The 22138-nt window shown below is 46.0% G+C and overlaps 1 protein-coding gene across 7 annotated transcripts in view; it reads left to right on the top strand.

Annotated features, from left to right (window-relative positions):
- Window positions 1-22138, top strand: part of CTNND2 (catenin delta 2) — a 708944-nt gene that overhangs the window by 523706 nt on the left and 163100 nt on the right. For all 7 annotated transcript variants that reach the window (XM_088445725.1, XM_088445723.1, XM_088445721.1 and 4 more), the window contains 2 exons: window positions 1583-1756; window positions 21417-21567. In XM_088445725.1, coding sequence (XP_088301851.1) covers window positions 1583-1756; window positions 21417-21567 — 325 coding nt within the window. The remainder of the gene's footprint in view (window positions 1-1582; window positions 1757-21416; window positions 21568-22138) is intronic.

Here is a 22138-nt window from a genome sequence, read left to right as displayed (position 1 = left end):
CTATGCCCCCTGCGGTGTAGTGACTTGAATTGCCTCACCATACCTCCCCATGGTGCCAACCTGTGCGCTTCATAAAAAAAGATAAGCACATCTGGAAACGTGGTCTACTCTCATGGAGGTCCGGGAGGACCCCCTGAAATTCAGGCGGCTCACTGACAAACCAGTACATTATGACTAATGAGTATAAAGTAAAGAAAGGCAGGATAGCAGCCATACAGAGACATTGTGAATTTGTGAGGTACAGGAAGAATGGTAGTATAAGACATCCGTACAGAGAAGAGAAACAGGTGAATAGAGTTGAATAAAGTGAATTTTAATTATGTGGTTGGAGGAGGTGTGGGTGGAGGTTGCAGAACTTAATATGTGTACGTGGGGGCAAAATTATACTTACAGTAGACTACCTCCTTGTCTAGATATCTTGAATAAGTATAAGTTGAAGGGGCATATGGATAAGCAGTGTCAGAATGAGAATGATAGCAAGAAGCTTGAGGAAGTTATAAATAAGGATATAAATGAGTTTATTATATAGCATGTGTGCATGCTGGGGCTCATGGCTGTACGCATCTCAGCACTGCACATTTGCACAAAGAAGTCTACAGATGCGCCCAAGTTCATTGTGGCTGATCGCGCCACAAATGTGCCCGCACCTTGTGCTATGCGACATGATATGCTATGGCGCACCCCCGATCGCGGGAGTACGTCTCCATTCAGTCCTTTGGAGACGCGTATACGCATCTCCGTTTGTGGGAGTGCGTCTCCCATTCATTCCTATAGAGAAGCAAATGCACGTCTCCGATCGCAGGAGTCCGTTTCACCCAATGCATGGTGTGATAAGCTGTGCTATAGGTAAAGATGTGGCGGGGCATGTATATATCCCTGTCAGGATGCGTTTCCCTTGCGGATGCTCGAACCCTGGTGCAAAATATGCATACATATACATTGGTAGGGGTCCAGATGCAATCCATCAATCTAATTGATGGATTGTATCTGGACCCCTCCCAATGTATTTAATTCATAAGTTGCTGTATTATATAAAGTTGCAGCATCTATATGCATTCATTGATATTTCCATTCAAGAATAGTCTCATTTAATTTTTAAATGCTGCTTTCGCATTTATTAATAACACAGTCCAGACACTAGCATTTACTAGTAAAACTGTCAAGCCACAGCTCCCGACATAAGTCAAGCACATATGTTACTGTATTCTCCTAGTATAAACCTGGCACATACACTACTGTTACAGAGCTGCATCTTGGGATGCGTCTGACTCAGCATACATGCCTATTTGCACCTTTTTTTTAACACATTCTACAGTACATCTGTGCTTTTGACATGAAACGTGGTCAACTCTACATGAGCCCCACTGTGTTTACTTACTGTGTTGTATTTACAAATCTGCCTACATGCTTGCATACAGTGTATCAGTATTTGCAATGCAATGTAATGTACTTTTACGTTTTGGTCATTTCAAATATTGAGAGGTGTCATGTTATCATAGTAATAATAATAGTGACTGAGATGTTTTTATTTTACGATCCAGTCAACTATGAAAATTAATCTTCTTTTTTTTTCTTAAAACAGTGGGATGGAGTTGGACCCTTTCCTGAGTGTGCAGATCCACCAAAAGGAATTCAGATGCTATGGCATCCTTCAATAGTTAAACCCTACCTCACACTTCTTTCTGAGTGCTCAAACCCAGACACCCTTGAAGGTGCAGCTGGAGCATTGCAAAACTTAGCTGCAGGAAGTTGGAAGGTAAGTTATACAATATGTTGTTCTAGTTCTCCTTAGCTAGTAAGCAAGCAGGCAAAGCATATAATAAAGTACCAATAGAGCAAACAAATGCATGCAAACAAGCAACAGCAATACTCTACAGTTTCTTCCATAGCTGTAGCATCTTCATCAATGTCACCTATAAGAGTACCATTGTGTCATCCTTCACGTACCCCTTTCGTCATTTAGGGGGTGATTCAGAGGTGGACACAGTTGCAGTAGCAGCTGCATCTTTTGGTGCACTCGCTACTACGTCTTTATGGTAATGCCACGCCTGATGGGTGTCCTATTGAGGCGCACACCGACTGCTCCACAATTCTGCCAGTGTGCGTGCAAAGACGCATAGTTGGAGCACTGTCGGCCACTCCATTGGACGTTGCACCTGCCTATGGTAGGCGCAGAATGTCTGATGGATCATGGCTGCCAGTGTCCGTGCAACGCCGTCTTGCCCATTGGAGGGGAGAGCCAGGGGAGCAGAGGGGCCGGCAGACCCCTCTGATATAGGTGGCTGCTGGAAGATTAGCTTCCCGTAGCCGCCTAGTGGGTGTTTCAGACTAGTTGCATCAGATGTGACCATGTCAGGTACAGCCCATTCTGGTGTGGCTGCATCTGATGTGACCACGCCTGGGAAGTGGTTAAGGGGTTAAATATAAATAAACCAAGAACTTAAGTTCATCTATGAGCCTGCTCCACAACTGACCCTCTATTAATAATGTATAAATTGAGTGCACTGTCTGGAGGAAAGGGTGGGGCCCAATGAGGATTTCCCCTGTATACCTGTGGGTCAGTCCACCCTGTTAGTCAATCACATATTTCTTTAAGCTCATAGTGCCCATATTTCCTTCACTATATATGTAATGGGAAACGTTTTTGATTGAGAAACAGTGTCTGTGTGTCTTCCAGGTGTTAAAACTATTTGACTTAGGATCCAAAAAATGTAGTGAAGCACTTTATTTTCAATTTATTATTACACTTTTTGTAATACCAAAAGAGAAAGATTTGTTCTCATGGAACATAGAAATTTGGGTGTTCTGTGATTTTCTTTCAGTCTTGAAAGGGGTTCTCCTTTCCCTGAAAGGGGGTCTCCCTGAAGGGGGTCTCCTTTCCCTGAAAGCTTGATATACTGATAGTAAGTTGCTGTAGGTACATGAGTCACAGGTGCTAACTAATAGTGGAAATTTAATTTAGACATCAGACAGAAGAGAGCATGCCAAAGACAGTGACAGCTGGTCAACAAGAAATTTAGAATATAGCGAAATGTTGTCATGTCCAAAACAAGGGTCCATAATAGTGAGCCAGTAAGGTCAAAAGTCAGAATGCAAACATCAGGGTGGGCAGCAATCAGACTAATGTAGGAAAATGCCAATACACAGAAATTACCACTTCGGTATTAACAGCAAAACATATAATGGGCAATATTGGGATGCTAGTCCTGGTCCTAATAAGGTGCATTTGCATTTATGCAGTGCACTTCATAAAAGTTTTCTATGCACTAATTTCTTTAATTTCCAGTATACAGTATGTGAACATGTCACTAAATACTGTGCACCCATGTTGGTACAGAACGAGGACAGCAATTGGATACTATGTAAGCATGTATGCATATAGGTTTACGACTCAAGTCAGTATTAGAATGAACATCGGAATAGTTGCCATGCTTCCAACATCAAATCCAGAAAAACGATGGCAACTAGCCATCACATTGCAACCATCGCGATGGTTATACTAACTGGTGAAAAGGGGCAGAGCCTCTGTGAAAGGGGGCAGAGCCTCGCAGCACCCCACCCACGTCGCTGTGGGGGTGTGACCAGCATCTCTCTGAGATGCCCCCAGGCTCCCCCTACACTGAGAATAGAAGCCGTGTCCATACGCTTGGCATCAATTCTTCTGCTGCACACCCGCTGTCTGCTATGCAGTGCAGCAGTGTGTGCTCCTACCCCACAGCCAGCCATCGGATGGGCATTGGAAATGTGCATCCGATGGCTGACAACCATCAAATTCCCAGTAGTCGATGGAAAAAGTACTTCCATTGAATTGGAAACATCGATGGTTGGCCACAGGTTCTTAAACTCGGTCCTCTGGACCCCATACAGTGCATGTTTTCCAGGTCTCCTCACAGAATCACAAGTGAAATAATCAGCTCTACCAGTGGAACTTTTAAAATGTGTCAGTGAGTAATGAACACACCTGTGCACCTTCTGGGTGACCTACAAAACGTGAACTGTGTGGGGTCCTGAGGACCGAGTTTGAGAACCACTGCCCTAGGCTTCCGATGTCCATCCCTTTATTAGACTGCAATTTCAGCAATCTTAAACACTTACATGCATTGTCTGGTGTCATGTTAAAGTGAATCACACTGGAGTAAGTCTGCTGTTATTCAAAGAGCTGCTTACCTGTCCTCTTTCTGTCCATAGCATTTAGCTTGTTCCCTCTATGCTTAGTCGAAGTTTTCTCATACAGTGTGGGCTTACTTTCCAGTCCTGGCATTGTAATTTATTTTCTTGCATGACTATATGACCACAGGCCTCTACTGACTGTGGACTAGATATGGCTGCTGCCCTTTCACTTTGTTTTTGTTTTGTTTGCCTAAGCTTTTCTATCAGGGCCGACTCTACCATTAGGCAGCTTTAGGCAGCTGTCTAAGGCCCCGGGATCTGGGGGGCGCAACAGAGTCTGCTCATTACAATATTATGGATGTCTTAAATGCAGGTGGCGGCTGTGGAACTTCTAAGACGACGCCTCCTCACTTTCACCTGATGGGCTGGAAAGTGGGTATTGGTGGCAGTGGTGGGGGCGCTTCAGTAGGTTGAAGTTTTCCATAGGGTGCCAAGAAATCTGGCACTAGCAGAACTGATCTAAAGACCAACTTTGAGTCACATGCAAAGCAACAAAAATTACTCTTTTTTTTTTTGTACAGCACTGTGTATTTTGTACATAGGGGGAAATTACTAAATGGCAGGTTGGCTGGGGTTTTGTAAGCCACCCATGATGCCCATCTGTTTTACGGCGATTTGGCAAAAGTTTTTTCAAGAGGTTTTGATTAAAACCGCCAAAAATAACAAAGCAGATATTGTAACACTTATAATTGTTTTATGAGAGAAATACTATTTTATTAATATATTGGGGAAAATGTATTGTTTAATTTTATTATAAGATCAATTGTATTTATTATTTATTAATTATAATAAAAGGGCAATATTAATAAATTGTTACTTGGTGTTTAAAACTGTCTTTATGATGAGGTAATGTTGTTTTATTATGTGTGCACCATTTATATAGCCATAAAATAATAAATGTTGCCACCATCATAAAAAAAAAATAATAAACTCCAATTAGCAATTAATTAATATTGCCCCTTTAATATAATTAATAACTACATTTGTTCTCAATAAAATTAAACAATAATTTTCCCACAATTATATTAAGAAAATAGTATAAATTAAATAGTATTTCAATCACAGGAGAAGTATTAATGTCATCTGCATTCTGTTTCAATACATCAAACAGGGTACAAGTTTTGACTCTACACTGAGCTCTTAGTAAAACTGTAATGGTGCATACACTCGTAGCGATTTAAAAGAACGATTTGATCGATAACAATATCGTTACCATTATCGTTTAAATCACTAATTTAAAAGGTCCCTACCAACTTACCATCGACCAGCGATGTGCGGCCCCGTATGGACGATAACGATATTGTCCATCAGCCGTGCATGCCGGTCAACTTGCTCAGTATCGAGCAGGTTACTATAGGGACCAGCAATCATTGAGCACTATAGTCGTCGGTAAGTAGGTGGTGTGCTGGATGTTCGATATCAATCATCCAGCACACCAGGGAGGGTGCATAATGATCAGTCAGTGATATTGTATCGCTGGCTGATCACTACGTGTGTATGCACCATTAGTTTGATGTGTATGACCAACTTATAATTAGGTTATTTAGGGCCTGATTCAGCAAGGAATGCAAATGTGCGCACGCACGCAGTCGGACAATGTTTTCACACTTCGCATGCACGAGCCAACCAGTGCGATCAGGAAAGGGTACACAGAGCAGATGCAACGTGCACGCAGACCCCTCTAACAGTGATTGACAAGAAGTGCCGTTTGTGACGGGGTGCAGTCGTGCGAACGCAGGCGTGCCAGTGCATTTTAACGCCGTTGCAGAAGCGTGCATACATTTTTCATTCTGAGACCCCACGCAGCCTGAGCTCTCACTGCGTGCAGGAGATGTAGCAAAGTCTGTGGGAGGGTCAGTTTAACCACTGATTAGGCGTATGATTTCTATGGTTCGCGATGTTACCAATGTTTCCGCTATCTTGCGGACTACTCAGGCTGTGAGTAAAGGGAGGTGGACAGCATTATGTATTTCTGGATGTCTGCATCTTGTGCTGCGGTTGCCATGCGTATGCACTGATTAGCATATACACGCAGCGGCCGAGTGCATGTGTGCACTCATTTGCGTTCCTTGCTGAATAAGGCCCAAGATGGTACTCTCTACAGACAGTGTAACTATTGATTTTACCAGAGAAGAGAAAAACTACTCTCTTTTTTTTGGCACTCTTTAATGTCTATCAGTGTTGTATAGTAGAATATACCTTTTTAATTATGGATTCTTAAAATCAAGTGAGTACAAACATAAATATAAGTAAGAAAATTTATTTTATAAATACTCCTCAGAGAAATATTAATGTATAAACTGGGTAAAAGGTGTTATGAGCGTTTCAGCATTTTATTTCCAAAAATAGGCAAAATATGTGATGTGACACTGTAGATAAAGGTATGTAAATCCTATAAATAAAGGAATATTTTATGTCACAAAATCCAAAATGAGGTAAATGATACATAAAAATGTAGAGAGGGAGAGCGGCGGGCCACAGAGGCAACTCGGGCATGATAGCAGCAGAACCCCTTGCGGCCAAAATAGTTACGCCACTGTTTGCATGCATGTTAACAAACAGTGAGGTACTTTTCAGGATCAATGGAATGGGGTTATAGGCAAGGACAATGTAAACAAATAAAGGCTACTGGTGTACTTCAGGGTCCAGTCTTCAACCCAGGCAACGCCGGGTATCTCAGCTAGTAATAAAATATCACTCTCTGCTACTTTGTTAAACATGAATGGAAAATTATATTAGGTACTCTCAACCTGAAAATAGGTCAAATCACACAAAATTGTTGGAAATCGATGGTGACTCATATAAGTTGTCCTATGTCAGACATAAGTAGGTCTGTGTGATTGATTAAATGGCACAGAAATGTATATCTTCCACATAGTTGTACATGGCGCTAACACAATTAGCCACAAATTCTAAATACTGTATCTTCAGAATAGCGACTACTAGTAGAAAGCAGTATATCAATGTTTGAGGAACATGTAGAAAATAGATATTGTATAACTTTTCTTATCTGTGTACACTATCTACTTATACACAGGGGCATATCAACCCCTTGGCCAGGATGGCACCGTGACTCATCATGTCCTCCAGGGTCCTTTTAACAATGTCATGAGCCTGTCATGATCCTGACTTATTTCCCTTATATTTTACTAGTTTGTCCTGTGACTTACCTCTGCCACCTGCTCTACAGGTTAGTTTATCCAGATTTGCCTTGGAGCAGGGCCGTAGCTAGGGTAGTGCGGCCGGTGCCATCGCACAGGGCACCACAGGTCAGGGGGCGCTGTTTGGGCCTGTCAAATTTCTGTTTATTATGATTCTTGCTTGTAGCTTCCTCTTATTTCATCCCCAGCATCTCCTGGCCTCTCCTATCTCTTCCCTGGCCCTTCCACATGAAGCCATTCCCCTTTTTTGGGTGCATTATGTCCATTTGAAAAATGAGGGGGGCGCCAATGCTCTTTCTGGCACAGGGCACCAAAAAGTCTAGTTACGGCTCTGCCTTGGAGATCTGTTCAGCATGCAGGCATGTGTCTGTGTTGCTAATTGCTGGATTTCCCCTTCTGGACTGATGGCCTGATTCAGACCCGGTCGCAAGCGCTGAGCGCTCGCAACTGGGTCGATGGTGGCCCAGAGCGCATGCGCACAACGGAGCCGGGTCTCGCACCAAAAGGGTCGTGCTGTCGATGTTGAGTGACAGCACGCCCCCTTTCGTGAGCGGCAAGGGGGTGGCTGCCCAGACAGAGGCGTTCCCTTGAGAACGCCTACCATTTGGGGTGGCTCCACTGACATCACAAGTGATGTCAGTGGGAGAGCTTTCGGCTCTGTTTGAGCCGTAAGCTCTCTGGGGCTTGCAAGCCCGATGGTCGCGATGGTCTTGATCATCGCGACCATCATCCAGGCCGCTCGCATTAGCTGTGGGTGGTAACCCACAGCAATGCGAGCGGCCAGGAGGCCGCTCCATAAAAAAAAAAAAGACGCCCTGATTCAGAGCGAGTGCTCTTTCAGAGCGTCCGGCTCTGAATCGGAGCCTGATTGTGCACCTGAGGGACTCTCTGTCTGTGAGATCTGCACACTCATGATTATAAGCAGAGTTTCGCAATCCATCTGATATGCTGGACCGGAATGCAGAGATCATGTGAAGGTATTGTTTCCAGTCCGTTAGTGCTTGCCATTCTCTTTGCATGCCAACAGTGTGATCCACGCCTGAGTTCCCTCCAAATCAGAGATGGGCGCAGCCATGTTGCTTTCAATCAGGAGACTAACTCACAGCCAATGGAATCCCAATCTGCCGTCACCTGACTCCACTACCCAATCCCTGACTATCCCAAAGTATTTAAGGAAGTTCCCGACACTGTGCAATTTGCCAGTGCAATGTTGTCTGAGCTCCTGCAGAAATCTCTGTTACTCAGTGCAGATTCCCATCTCACCGCTGGCTCCAGTTGCTATCCGGTTTTATTTCAGTATTCCTGTCCAGTCCCATTTCGGTATATCCAGTCCGGTTCAATTCCGGTGCCTCCAGTCTGGTCCCATTCCAGTACATCCAGTCCGGTCGCATTCCAGTGCATCCAGTCCGGTCCCATTCCGGTGCATCTAGTCCGGTCCCATTCCGGTGCATCCAGTCCGGTCCCATTCCGGTGCATCCAGGCCGGTCCCATTCCCATGCATCTACTCCATTCAGATTCTGGTGCATCCGGGCCAGTTCCAACCTGATGTATCCAGTCTCGTCCCATTCCGGTTCACACACATAGCTGTCCAGTGTGTTCTCATTGCTTCAACCACAAACCAGTACAGGGAAACTCAAACAGAGGACTGTGACCTGCACGTCGGGCGCAGCCAAGCCCAAATCCCCTTGTGGGGGTCACTGGTGAACACCACCGGCGAGTAAGATTCCGCAACTCTGACTTGGGTCTCTGCCAATTTCCCAAGTACTGGTCATCTGCCTATATCTCTATACTCAGTCCATGACTCAAAACCACATCAAACCTCCTAGTTTCAATGTATGCACTCCTGAACCTTACCTGCCAGTGTCTACAGCTTGAGTTCACAAGCAAACCGCACAAGTGTGACAGTTTGCATTGGCCCAATGGATTCGACAGGCAGTTATGGTAGTAGGGCCGATATCCTGCAAAACATTGTAGGACGCCTTGAAGGGCTCAAGTCATCTCAGCGACAATTGGTGCAGGTTCTGCAAGAAATTTTGGATTGCCAAGATAGCCTCCAAACTAATGTCTCAGGCCTAAAGGCTCTTTACTCATCCGAACCCACATTCAACTTCTTCAGTGAGTCAATTTGTCAGTTCAGTGGTCTCAGCTCCTCCTCCCACTTTGCAACTTCACTTACTGACATCAAACAAGCTCAATGGTACTTCTGCTAAAGCTGTGCCTCCTGAATGGGGTTCTTCCTCTCTCAATTTCTTTCGGACTCCTCAACTCCCTACTGCTGTTATGCTCGAATGTTTAAGAGTCTTCATCAACTTTTGGAACAGTTGCAGGATCTCCTATCCAGAATCAAACTGATGTTACCCAAAATTATTGGAGGTGCTCCCAGCACTATGGAGACCTCTCCTCAAATTTATGTGACCAAAGAACTCCTGCTACAGACTTCTTCCGAAGCTGAACGCCAGGGGCGCGAGGAGTTCCACCTCTTTCTTTACTGTGGAAATTCTGATGACTTAATTAAAAATTGTACACTTCACAAGGTGTGGTCTCTGCTGTCTCCATTCCCACTACACTTGGTAGGGGTGTCAAGAAGGGTGCCCAGAAGGAGACTCTAATTCATGATTGGGGCCCTGTGACAAGAAGACCCTATTCCAGTATTGGGAACCAAATAAGAATGTTTAAATCTTTCAGGTCAAGAGAAGAGTCTGATTGGATGCAGTAGTTAATACCGCCGGCCGCATGGTTCAAATCCCGACAGTGGAAGCCCGGCAGAGGTGAAGATCCTGATCGCTAATAAGGTAAGTATTTACTAACGCTACCACCCCAACCCTCCCTTAGGGGTGCCTAACCCTAAACTCCCCCCCAAGTGCCTAACCCTATCCCCCCTCTAAGTGTCTAACCCTAACCCCCCCTTCCCTGTAGCCTAAACCTAAGTCTCCCAGGGGGGTGCCTAACCCTAACCTCCCACCGGGGGTGCCTAACCCTAACCCCCCCTCCTCTAGCCTAACCCTCCCATGGAGTGCTTAACCTTAAGTCCCCCCTGGGAGCCCTAAAATCTAACCATCCCCCCCTGGTGGCAGTCCGCACCCGGCTTACCTTCGTTCGGTATGCCGGGCATCGGTCTCCCGGCATTGGTCTAATGACAGGCTTCGAGTTTTCGACGCCTGTCATTAGTACTTTGCCGGGATTAGACAGTCGGGAAGCCGCCGGTCGATATTTAGACCATCGGCTTCCTGACTATATCCCGTATGATTTTCCACCCTCAGGAGGGGTACCCAATGTTCTGACCCCAGTAGGGTTTTCTAAAGTTCTGACCCCAGGAAGGGAGTCTGGTTTATCAGCCTCAGGAGAGGCATCTGATTTTCCAACCTTTGGAGAGGAATCAGATTTTCCAGCCCCAGGAGGGGCATCTGACTCTGCAGCTCCAGAAGGGGCGTTCGTTTCACCAGCCTCGGTAGAGGTATCCGATCTAATCCCAGGTTGGTTATCTTATGTTCTAGCTTCAGAATAGGCATCCAAGCCTTTAGCTCTAGGAGAAAACTCTGATCTGCCAACCACAAGAGACGTATCTGAGTTGCCAACCCCAGACAGGGTCCTCAGGGCCAATATCCCAGGTGGGATTCATAGTGCCATGAAGGCAGTTATGGACTCTTGTCAGCCACATCCTGAAAGCACTACCCTAGTGACTTCCAGCATGGTTCAGGCCCAAGAAGGGCCATCCTCTCCTCCGGTTCCATTAGATTCAAGTAATCCGATTCGAATCCGGTTTTGTCTCCTCCAGTTCCAGCTGGTTCAAGTAAATCCGATTCCAATCTGGTTTTGTCTCCTTCAGTTCCAACTGATTCAAGTTCCTCTGGACAGTATCTGGTTCCAGTCATCTGTCCAAAGGCTCCTTCGATTCCAGCCCTTCCGGACTCTGGGCCTGATTCAGCAAGGAGCGCACAGGAGAGAACGCAGGTACTTGGTCAATGTTTTTGCACTCCACATGCATAGCGGCGTGCATAATTAAGGCAGTGCAGTGGCATATGCAGCCATACCATAAGCGGTACACAGGAAGCGGACAAAATCCTGCGGCAGGTCAGGTCAACCACTATTATGCTAATGGTTCCGATGGTTCTCGATGTTACCGATGTTTATGCTGTCTTGCGTGCTGATCAGGCTGTAAGTAAAAGGAGATGGGCGGCATAGTATGGGGCTGGGCGTCTGCATCTTGTGTTGCGGTCTCCAGGCGTATGCATTGATTAACATTCTCGCAGTGGACGGGTGCGTGCGTCTGCATCCGTGCGTTCCTTGCTGAATCAGGCACTCTATCCGGTTCCATCCGTCTGTCGGAAGGTTCCTCTGGTTCAAGCCGGTTCAAGTGTCTCTGGACCCAATTCATTCCGATCTGTTGGTTACAGTAAAGCAGGCTTGCCGACTTTCTGGCTGCCCCTTCCGGGAGGGAGCAGCCAGATCGGCATTACAATGGGCATGGCCATCGTGAGGAGGCGGGGCTGGCCAGATGATGCTTGTGGGCGGAGCAGGGGCAGGGCCACGTGATCGCGTCATTTTGGCCCTGCCCCCGCTACACAATGCCGACATTACAGGCATTGCAAAGCAGGGGGAGGAGCCAAAATGACGCAATTCGGCGTGAATCGCGTCACGCCCCCTCCCCGCTGTGGGGGTTTCTAAGGTAAGTGCTGGTGGGGGACAAGAGGGGTGGGCGGCAGCCGGGAGGATTGCCTGCCTTCCCGGGAGGTCGGGAGCGGCACCCGATTTCCGGGAGGCTCCCGACCAAATCGGGAGGGTAGGCAAGTATGCAGTAAAGGACTCCAGTCAGTTCCAGGAATGATATTCTCTCAACAGTTTGAGGTTTCGCAAACTAATTCCACTTCTGCTCTTATATGTGCATCGCAAGCTTCAGCCTCACCAAACATGTCTGATTCTGCACCTCTGCCTTGGGTCTTTGCCAACTTCCCAAGTACTGAAAATCTGTTTATCTCTCTGTTCCCAGTCCATGACTCGAAACCACATCAAACCTTCCAGTTTCACAGTACGCACTCCCGAACCCTCGCCTACCAGTGTCTATAGCTCGGGCTCACAAACAAACCACACAAATGTGACAGAGCCCAGGTGGGGTGGTGTGTCTGGTGTCGTAGTATTAACAGGGGCACTCTGGTGGGTCCTTTGCTCCCATATCTCATGGAAGCTAATGAACGCTGCATTGATCTCCTGCACTGAATGTGGATGTGATTTGAGCCAGTGTTGCTTGTCTGTTACTACGCTAGACAGAGCTGGTCATGATAATTAAGCACCCGTATTCGGCCACTGTGCTGTCCACAGTGGGTGGTATTGCCTTCCATGAGGTATTCCCGGTACACACATGATATCATAAATCGAGGAATGTTGAATGTCCGCTGACTTTGCAAATGGAATGTCCCAACTGTCGGGCACCCACTATCATGCCTTGTTCGGACTCCAATAAGTCACATAAGTCACCTTGCCATGAGCAACCTAGCAACGAGATGTCAGATTGCAACTGATGCAGGTCTGGGCATTTCCAAGATGTCACAGTACGGTGATGCTACCTACCATTACCTTTACATACTGCTATCCCATGACTTAAAAGCAGGATGTTTTACCAAGTGACTGTGCATTGTAGATATGATGCAATCTACTGTTTTCTAGCATCTTGAAGGAACCCTGTAGGGATACAGTGTAACTCTTTCCCTTCCACCAGGTTCATGTCATTCATCACATATCCTCTATAATTCATCACACATTCTTAGGCATACAGCTACTCTTGTAGCCATAAGTCTGCTGGAGATCTTCATCTTCCTTATTCTTCTCCACAGTGTTTTCTCCTTGTTCGGAAAGAGTGATAATGACAACACTGTGTTTAGCCCAGTCTGGCCTCAGGTAGATTACTAGATACACTGAGTCAGGGAGATCACCATTAGTTTCAGGCATTTTATTTAGATATTAACAATCATTCTATCTTTGCAATAAACTGGTGGAGCAAATCATATACTAATGCTGGCCATACACTAATACGACTAATGCTGGCCATACACTAGTACGACTAATGCTGGCCATACACTAGTACGACTTATGCTGGCCATACACTAGTACGACTAATGCTGGCCATACACTAGTACGACCAACATAAGATAAGATTCATCTTACGATTTCCCTTGAACTCCCCGGCAGCTCTCTGGCAGTCCCGGCCACACGATTGACACATAATGTACATACGATCTTACGATACGATCGATCTGCTATTTAGGAGGGAAGCTCCGTGAAAGATAAGGTTGGACTGATTACAGCTTTCAATTGTGTTAATAGCACTGGTCTCTGAAGCAGGGCTGGTTGGGTGGGGTTGATAGCATAATCTCCCTCTATGCCCCTATCTGTTTTTCAAACAGTCTCTGTGTGTGTGTGTGTGTGTGTGTGTGTGTGTGTGTGTGTGTGTGTGTGTGTGTGTGTGTGTGTGTGTGTGTGTGTGTGTGTGTGTGTGTGTGTGTTTGTCTGTATCACTTTTCTCTGTGTGCTGTGTACAGTGAAGTGGTAGAATGTCATCTAAGGGGTCTAAGGCTGCACAAAAAACTTTCTCCTTTGGTATGAAACACGTATTTCTGCAAATGATCCTCCAATATTATCTTAATATATATAATCCTCCCGCTGAGAGATATGAAATGTTGTCGAGAACTCGGGCTTGTGTAGTAATAAAAAAAGAAAAGATAAAAAAAAGAAAAGAAAAAAAATTTGTTAGAATTATTCATATATACTCATTTATATTGTTTTCTTGATTATACTGCAATGATGTATTGATACAGATATTTGCTGATTAGTTAATGTATCAGCTTCCAGATGTTGATTATTCTGTATGCATGATATGAAAGTGTCATTGTTTATATTGATATTGATATTCATTTATGTGTCATTTTTTTTTCTTTTTTTCTGTACCATTGTACACAATTATTATGCTTCAATTATGCTTCAATTAAAAAAAAAACTTTCTCCTGTAAGAATTGTGCAGAGAAGTTTACACAGGGACTATCATCCAGTTCCCTGTTGTGTGAGAAGTGTGCTTCAGAAACACAGACTGCAGCATCCCTACAAAATTCATGCACTGATCAAATTACATCAGTCATGTCTCAAATGTCTACAGTGCTGGAAGCTTCACGCAGGGAGAGAGGCTGAAAGATCTCAGAGGTCTGCCTTCTATGAGCCAGACTGGGCACGGTATTTAGCCAGGTCTGTAGAAGGGCTCACAAGGGTTATGTCAACCCAGGTTCCTCCCGTGGCATCGTCCTCTTGTGTCCCTATCAGGAGACTTATACCGAATCCTCTTATGTGGAATGATCCGGAAGAGGACGACATGCCTGATATGGAGGGAGGGGAGGTACAGGACCCTATAGAGGAACAGCTGCCAGAGGAGGCGGAGCCTGTATATCAGCGAGTAGAGGCGCTGATTGCTGCGATACGCCAGGTGTTACAAAAGCAAAGACTGGCAGCCTCCTTTCCTGTGTCTGAGGAATTGGACGAGATCCTTACCTCCGCATGGAAACACCCTGATAAAAGGTTTCAGATTTCAAGGAAGCTTTTATCATACTATCCCTTTCCTGCAGAAAGCAGGCATTTATGCGAAACACCTCTGTCAGTGGACCCTTCAGTGTCACGTCTGTCTAAAAAGACAGTGCTCCCTGTTCCAGGTGCAGTGTCTTTAAGGGAGTCTTCTGACAGGAAGTTAGAAACTACCTTGAAGTCAATGTACACTGTAGCAGGGGTGTCTCTTCGACCCGCATTAGTCAGCTGTTGGGTCAACAAGGTGGTGGAAGCATGGGCTACGCAGCTCGCTGAGGGCCTTAAGACTGGGACTCCGGCGGAGGATCTGGTCCCTCTAGCGGAACAGATTGCAGAGCCTGCTGCTTTTCTTGGAGAGGCTTCTAAGGATATTTGTTTTCTTTCATCTAGATCCTTGGCCTTGGCTGTCTCAGCCCGCAGAGCCCTGTGGCTGCAACAATGCCAGGCGGATGCGGAATCCAAGAGAGCCGTGGAAGCGCTGCCATTCACAGGAGAAGCTCTGTTTGGAACGAAACTGGATAAGTAGATATCTCAAGCCACAAGTGGCAAGTCCACTTATCCACCATCTGCTGCTCCTCCCCTCAGGAAGCCCTTTGCCGGACCGTCCTTTTGGTCCTTTCGTATTCCAGGGAGATTTAGGGGCCGTGGCAGAGGCGCTCCCGCTATCTCCCATGGTCCCAGAGGCAGGGGTAGAGCCACTGCATCCTCCTCCCAGCAGGATAAGGCTTCAATTAAGCCTCCAGAATGACGCGCTCCCTTCTCTCCTGGGGGACCCCAGGGTGGAAGCTCACCTTTGCTACTTCATGGAAGTTTGGACCAAGTTTTGCCAGGATGTGTGGGTCCAGGATATCATTATTCAGGGGTTGAAGCTGGATTTTCAGATCCAACCTCCTCCTTGTTTTTTCACAACCGGTTTGCCGACATCTGCAGACAAATGGGTTGTTATACAGGAGGCAATACAAAAGCTACTGTCTTCTCGAGTAATAGTGCATGTCCCTATCCACCAGCAGGGTCAAGGTTTTCATTCCAAGACTGCTCGGCGAGACCCATTCTGAACTTGAAGCATCTCAATCCTTATTTGCGGGCTTTCAAGTTCAAGATGGAGTGCCTGCAATCCGTCATTGCAGGGCTATAGAGGGGCGAGTTTCTCGTATCCTTATACATAAAGGATGCTTATCTCCACATTCCCATTTGGTCTCCTCATCAGGCATTCCTTCGGTTCTCAATGCGGGCCTCTCATTTTCAATTCCAGGCCTTACCTTTCGGTCTTTCATCAGCACCAAGAGTGTTCACGAAGGTCATGGCAATAATGATGGCCCTTCATAAGATCTCCCTCAGGTAGATCTTATGGCACTGAGACTGAACCATCAACTGCTATGTTACTGCTCAGGACAAGGGATCCACAGGCAGTGGCGGTGGATGCTCTAACAGCTCCTTGGCGGTTTCAGTTTGTCTACCTGTTTCCGCCACTCCTACTCCTTCCTCGTCTGCTGCAAAGAATCAAACGAGAAGGGGTAAAGGTTCTGTTGGTGGCTCCAGACTGGCCCAGACGGGTGTGGTATTCCAACCTATGTCTTCTACTGATAGACAATCTGTGGCCTCTTTCTCTGCTAGAAGATTTACTGCAACAGGGTCCGTTTATTTATCAGGACTTAAAGCAGCTTCGTTTGATGGTGTGGCTGTTGAAAGGGCTCTCTTAAGAAAGAAGGGTATCCCTTCCAGGGTGATTCCTACTATGTTAAGGGCTAGAAAGGAAGTTACATCTAAGCACTATCATCGCACATGGACGAACATCATCATTCCTGGACAAAAGACCAGGAATGATGATGTTCATCCATGTAAGATGACGTTTTGCCTCGTTCTGAGTTCCGTTTTTTTGGAGGGAAAAATCCGAACTCCACGTGCAAACTCGAACCTATCCGAGCCTGCACATCCCTAGTTTAAACCTTTACATACAGTGGAATGAAAATTTTTATCATGGAAAGTGGTTCTCCTGTTGGCGCTCGCCTCTGCTAGGCGTGTGTCTGAGCTAGGGGCGCTTTCTTGTCGTCCGCCTTACCTCATTTTTCATGAGGATAGGGCTGAGCTACGTACGCAGTTATCCTTTTTGCCTAAGGTAGTGTCGGCGTTTCACATCAACCAACTGATAGTAGTTCCGGTGTTTAAAGAGGATTCTTCGGGCTTCCAGATCCCTAGATGTTGTCCGGGCTGTTCGGATTTATTTCTTGTCGTCCGCCTTACCTCATTTTTCATGAGGATAGGGCTGAGCTACGCACGCAGTTATCCTTTTTGCCTAAGGTAGTGTCAGCGTTTCACATCAACCAACTGATAGTAGTTCCGGTGTTTAAAGAGGATTCTTCGGCTTTCAGATCCCTAGATATTGTCCGGGCTGTTCGGATTTATTTTGATAGGACAGCATCCCTCCGGAAGTCGGATACGCTGTTTGTTCGATATGATATGGGGCGGCCTGGCTGGCCGGCTTCTAAGGCTATTTCAGGATGGATTCATCTGAAAATCAGACAAGCCTATCTGGCTGCATCAAAGCAACCACTTAGCTCAATCATAGCGCATTCTACGCGCTCGGTGGGTCCTTCGTGGGCGGCTGCCCGCGGGGTTTCCCTGACCCAGCTTTGTCGAGCGCCCACTTGGTCGGGCCGGCATACTTTTACAAAGTTTTACCGTTTTGACACGTTTGCGGCTTCTGCTTCACAGTATGGCCATGCTGCTTTGCAGGGTTCTCAGCGCTCCCCCGCCCGGGATGTGAGCATTGGGACGTCCCAACTGTACTGAGACTCCGGTGTCCCCTAGTGGATGAAGGAGAAAACAGGATTTTGGTACTTACCGTTAAATACCTTTCTTCGATTCCACAGGGGACACTGGACGCCCACCTGGCGTTGTTCCACCTGCATTTGTTACTGTTCTGCCAGGTTTGGACAGTCAGTTTTTTCTTCAAGGTCTGCTTGATTTGTTTACTTATTTGCTAGTTGTTTAGGCATGTTCTAGTTCTCTTCGCCTCTGTTATTTTATTTCCAGCTCTCCTCGGGCGCAGTTTATTTAGACTGACCTGTAGGGGGGTATAGAGGGGGAGGAGTTAGCTACTATTCAAATTTATTAAAGTGCCAGCTCCCAGTTATCCCACATCTATACCCCACTGTACTGAGACTCCAGTGTCCACTGTGGAATCGGAGAAAGGGATTTAATGGTAAGTACCAAAATCCTGTTTTTACAATCATACTGTGTTATTTACTGTATAAATAAAGCTTAAGAGAGATGTTTTGTTTGGAAATCCTGTACAAATTGCATTACCTGCATTTCCATACTGTGATTGATGGTTAGAATATTTAAAATGTAAATCCTGTCTCAAGTATTATAAGTGATTGATTTCTTTCAGAAAAGTAATGTTTAGCCCTTGGTGTGCTTCTGTAGTAACCTTCATGTAGTTTTGGTGAAGAAATAAAGCCAAATGGTTCAGGTTTTTTTCCCCAATGCATTTCTCTTGTATTCTTGCTTAAGTAGGCATGGAAGTGGCTGCTCTGGTTTGCAGGCTATTATCCCATGCATTGCTATTTTAAATCACCACCTAATAACTAATACAAACTGATTTTCTGCAAAAGTTTGAAGTAAAGAAAAGCAATGGGTTGTATACTAAAGGCTCATACACACTAGACAATGTGCTGTATGAATGATATTGGTGAAAGATGAACTTTCTGTAGTGCAGGACAAACGATATTGGGTGTACACACTGAAATATATCTTTCAGTGAAGTCATGCTGCCACATCTCCGAACAGGCAAGTCTTAAGATATCGTCAGATTGGCCTGCATATATGGACGACAAAAGACATCGTTGCGCGCATCATTGGTCGTTCACTGCATACATACTGAACGATATGAATGATATCGTTATTGTCCATATCGTTCATAAAAATCATCTAGTGTGTATGCGGCTTTAGGGCCTGATTCAGACTTGGGAATAGAGTGAGATATCTCTCTCAACTGTGTACCTGGACAAACCATATTGCAATGCAAGGGGTGTAAATACATATTTTTTTTTTTACCTGTAGGGTAAATACTGGCTGCTTTTGCATGTAGCCCACAAATACTGCACAGTTTTGTTATTACTCTACAATTTAGATGTCAGATTGGAAACACTCCTCCCAAATCTAAATCTCTGCACATTTTAAATCTGCCCCACCTGCAGTGCAGCATGGTTTCACCAAGATGATCAGTTGAGAGAGATATCTCACTCTGGCCCTGATTCAGAGCCGGACCCTCTGAATCAGGGCGATTTTTTTTTTTGGAGCGCTCGCATAGCTGTGGGTGACCACCCACAGCTATAGTGAGCGTCCAGGTTGATGGTCGCCATGGTCAAGACCATGGTGACCATCGGGCTTGCGACGAGACCCTTGTGGTAGGGTCTCATGGCCGCAAGCCCCAGAGAGCTTTCGGCTCTAACAGAGCCGGAAGCTCTCCCACTGACATCACTGGTGATGTCAGTGGGGCTGCCCCCAAACGGCAAGCGTTCCGTTGGGGACCCCCCCGGCCTGCCCACCAAACGGGGCGAGCTGTCACTCACCATCGACAGCTCGCCCCCTTTGGTGCGAGACCCGGAGCGACGGAGCACCCATCGCTAGCCGGGTCTCACGCATGCGCACGACGGAGCCGGCTCTGTCGTGCGCATGCCCAGTGGCCAAACATCGACCCAGTTGCGAACGCTCAGCGCTTGCGACCTGGGTCTGAATCAGGCCCTCTATTCCCAAGTCTGAATCAGGCCCATAGTGTGCTAAAATATTTGCATGTACAGTTACATATTTTGTTCAAACATCATTTTATTTTTTAATCTTCATGTAACATTATTTTGTGATTTAAGAGGAAAACAGGTTTGCGCATTACAATTTTAAATATACAGCAATATCTAAAAATGTGGTGCTTTTATAAATGACTAGATAATAATAATCCTACTGTTTGCACAGTGCACTAAGTGACTTTCAGCTGATTTGAATTTTACACCATCTCCATTTCTTTTTGTTTTATATAATCTATAATATAATAATGTAAATTATGACAGTCAATGACAGAAATTCTCATTTAAGATGCACACTTAATGGGAAGAGCAAGGCATGTAGGTTTTGCAGCGGTATGTCTATGTCAATCTACTTTCTCTCTGTGGACATGTCTCAGCAGATTGCAAGGGGTATAGTTACTAAAGTGGCGGATTTTAGAAGTGGAGATGTTGCCCATAGCAACCAATCAGATTCTAGATATTATCTTCTAGAAGGTGCTAGATAAATGTTAAGTAGAATCTGACTGGTTGCTATGGGCAACAACTCCACTTCTAAACACCTGCACTTTAGTCTATATACCATCAAGTGCGTGTAGCTCTGTGAGCATGTAGAAAATCTCTAAACGCACACACCAAAACCATCACACAAAAGTCCAACCTTATACCACTTTAGAACCACCCTGTCATTTAAAGAAAAAAATATTTCTCATAACCAACTGCTTGACTTATGTTCATTAATGTCTTAAATTAGCCATGAGTGAGCAAAGCCGACCTGTGCCACCGCCCAAGGCACATGGCCAAGAGGGCCTACAATGGCAGCCTGGTTGCCGTCCCTCACTCAACCATCTCCTCCTGGACCCAGGACTGGCGTTAGGCTTCCATGCACTCAGCACTGTCCTGTTACATAGCCGTGCCCCTTCCCTCCCCCTGAGCGCTTACCCAATAACGCCAGCAGGAGGGTGGGGGCGTGCTTTTCCTCTGGAGCAAATTATAGCGAGCAAGGCAGGGAGCAGGGCTGCACTCCGGGCGATGGCCCTACTAACCCGTGCCTAGAGCCGCCACTGCCTGGACCCCTCTTGGTGCCACATGTGCGGCAGGAGTGCCTTGCTATGGTTCTGCAATTGAGGAGCATTACGAGTGCATTTTTACATCTGGCATTTTTGCTGCATTTGCGGTCCCAGCACTGCAACCGAGGTCGCAGGCTGGGATCACCATCGCGACCATCGGTTGTGATGGTGGATGGCGCTGGGCCGCCAGCAAGCAGAGTAAGCCTCAGCTTACTCAGGCTGGCTGGCTTGCGGGGCCAAAAATCTGCCCCCTGGCCTTGCCATTCCCAGAAAATGTGGTGGGCACAGCCCCGTTTCTGGGAATGCTCCCGCACCGCCCCTTAAATGCCTCTGCCTATCAATCAGGCAGAGACATTGAAGGGCTGTGTGCGATTACTTAGAACGCATTCTGCACACTCGCAGAATGGGTCCTTTGCACGTGCAGATTCCCGATAATCGGGAATCTGTGTTCAGCATTGCACTTGCGTGCAATGCTGAATCAGCCCCTTTGTGCTGTGGTGTCTCAGCACTGTGTACATAAGGCCTATACAGTTTTATGCTTTTCATGACAATAGAGTAAATTAAACTTTTACATCTTAAACTGTTCCTTTGCTATCAAATGTATAAACTGTGGTTTGACACCTGTATTAAACTAAAAACTATTAACAGCTACATTTTTCTTATAACTTATTTTGCAGTGGTCTATTTATATTCGTGCTGCTGTCCGTAAAGAAAAAGGTCTACCAATTTTAGTGGAGCTTCTGCGAATAGACAATGATAGAGTGGTATGTGCAGTTGCTACTGCTTTACGGAATATGGCCTTGGATGTCAGAAATAAAGAACTAATAGGTAAGTTTTTCATTTTTGTTTGTGAAGTATTGACTACCCTGTTTTACATTGAAGTAACTGCAATTTTGTTTAAGAGCTTTAATACAATTTCTTCTTCAGACTCCATAGGGTCCACAGGGAGACCTTGAGATGTGGGTGATGGGAACCAATCTGGAAGAGTAGGCATATCTCCCGCATCCCTCCCACTTCCTAGTGAAGTGGGCAGGATGGGGAGATTTTACTTGGAATTTTCGGGTCCGTAGGGAAGGGGCGGGACATAAATGGTGCAAATTGCATCATTTAGCCCTGCCCCCTCCCCACAGACACAGTGAATCGCGGGAGTTTTCTGTAAAGGGGACGGGGCTTAATGTTGTCTAGCATCTGGCCCCGCCCCCCGAAGAGGAGAGCAGCAGGTCCCCTCCTGCTGCTTTCGGAAATCTCCCCAATAATGTCGGCAAGTATGCTCTATCTCAGTACAGAGTCTGGCAGCGACCGCTACTGCTCTTCAGACCATGTTGCAGAGTGAGAAGCCCATTCAACCAGCTAAGCGTCCTGTGTTGTCATCTCAATCCACACAGCTGTCAGAATCTGA

Source organism: Taudactylus pleione, unplaced genomic scaffold, assembly GCF_031769625.1.
Source record: "Taudactylus pleione unplaced genomic scaffold, aTauple2 ptg000386l, whole genome shotgun sequence".
Lineage (NCBI taxonomy): Eukaryota > Metazoa > Chordata > Amphibia > Anura > Myobatrachidae > Taudactylus > Taudactylus pleione.
The sequence above is the reverse complement of the archived record's forward strand: the minus strand, read 5'-3'. Positions and strand labels throughout refer to the sequence as shown.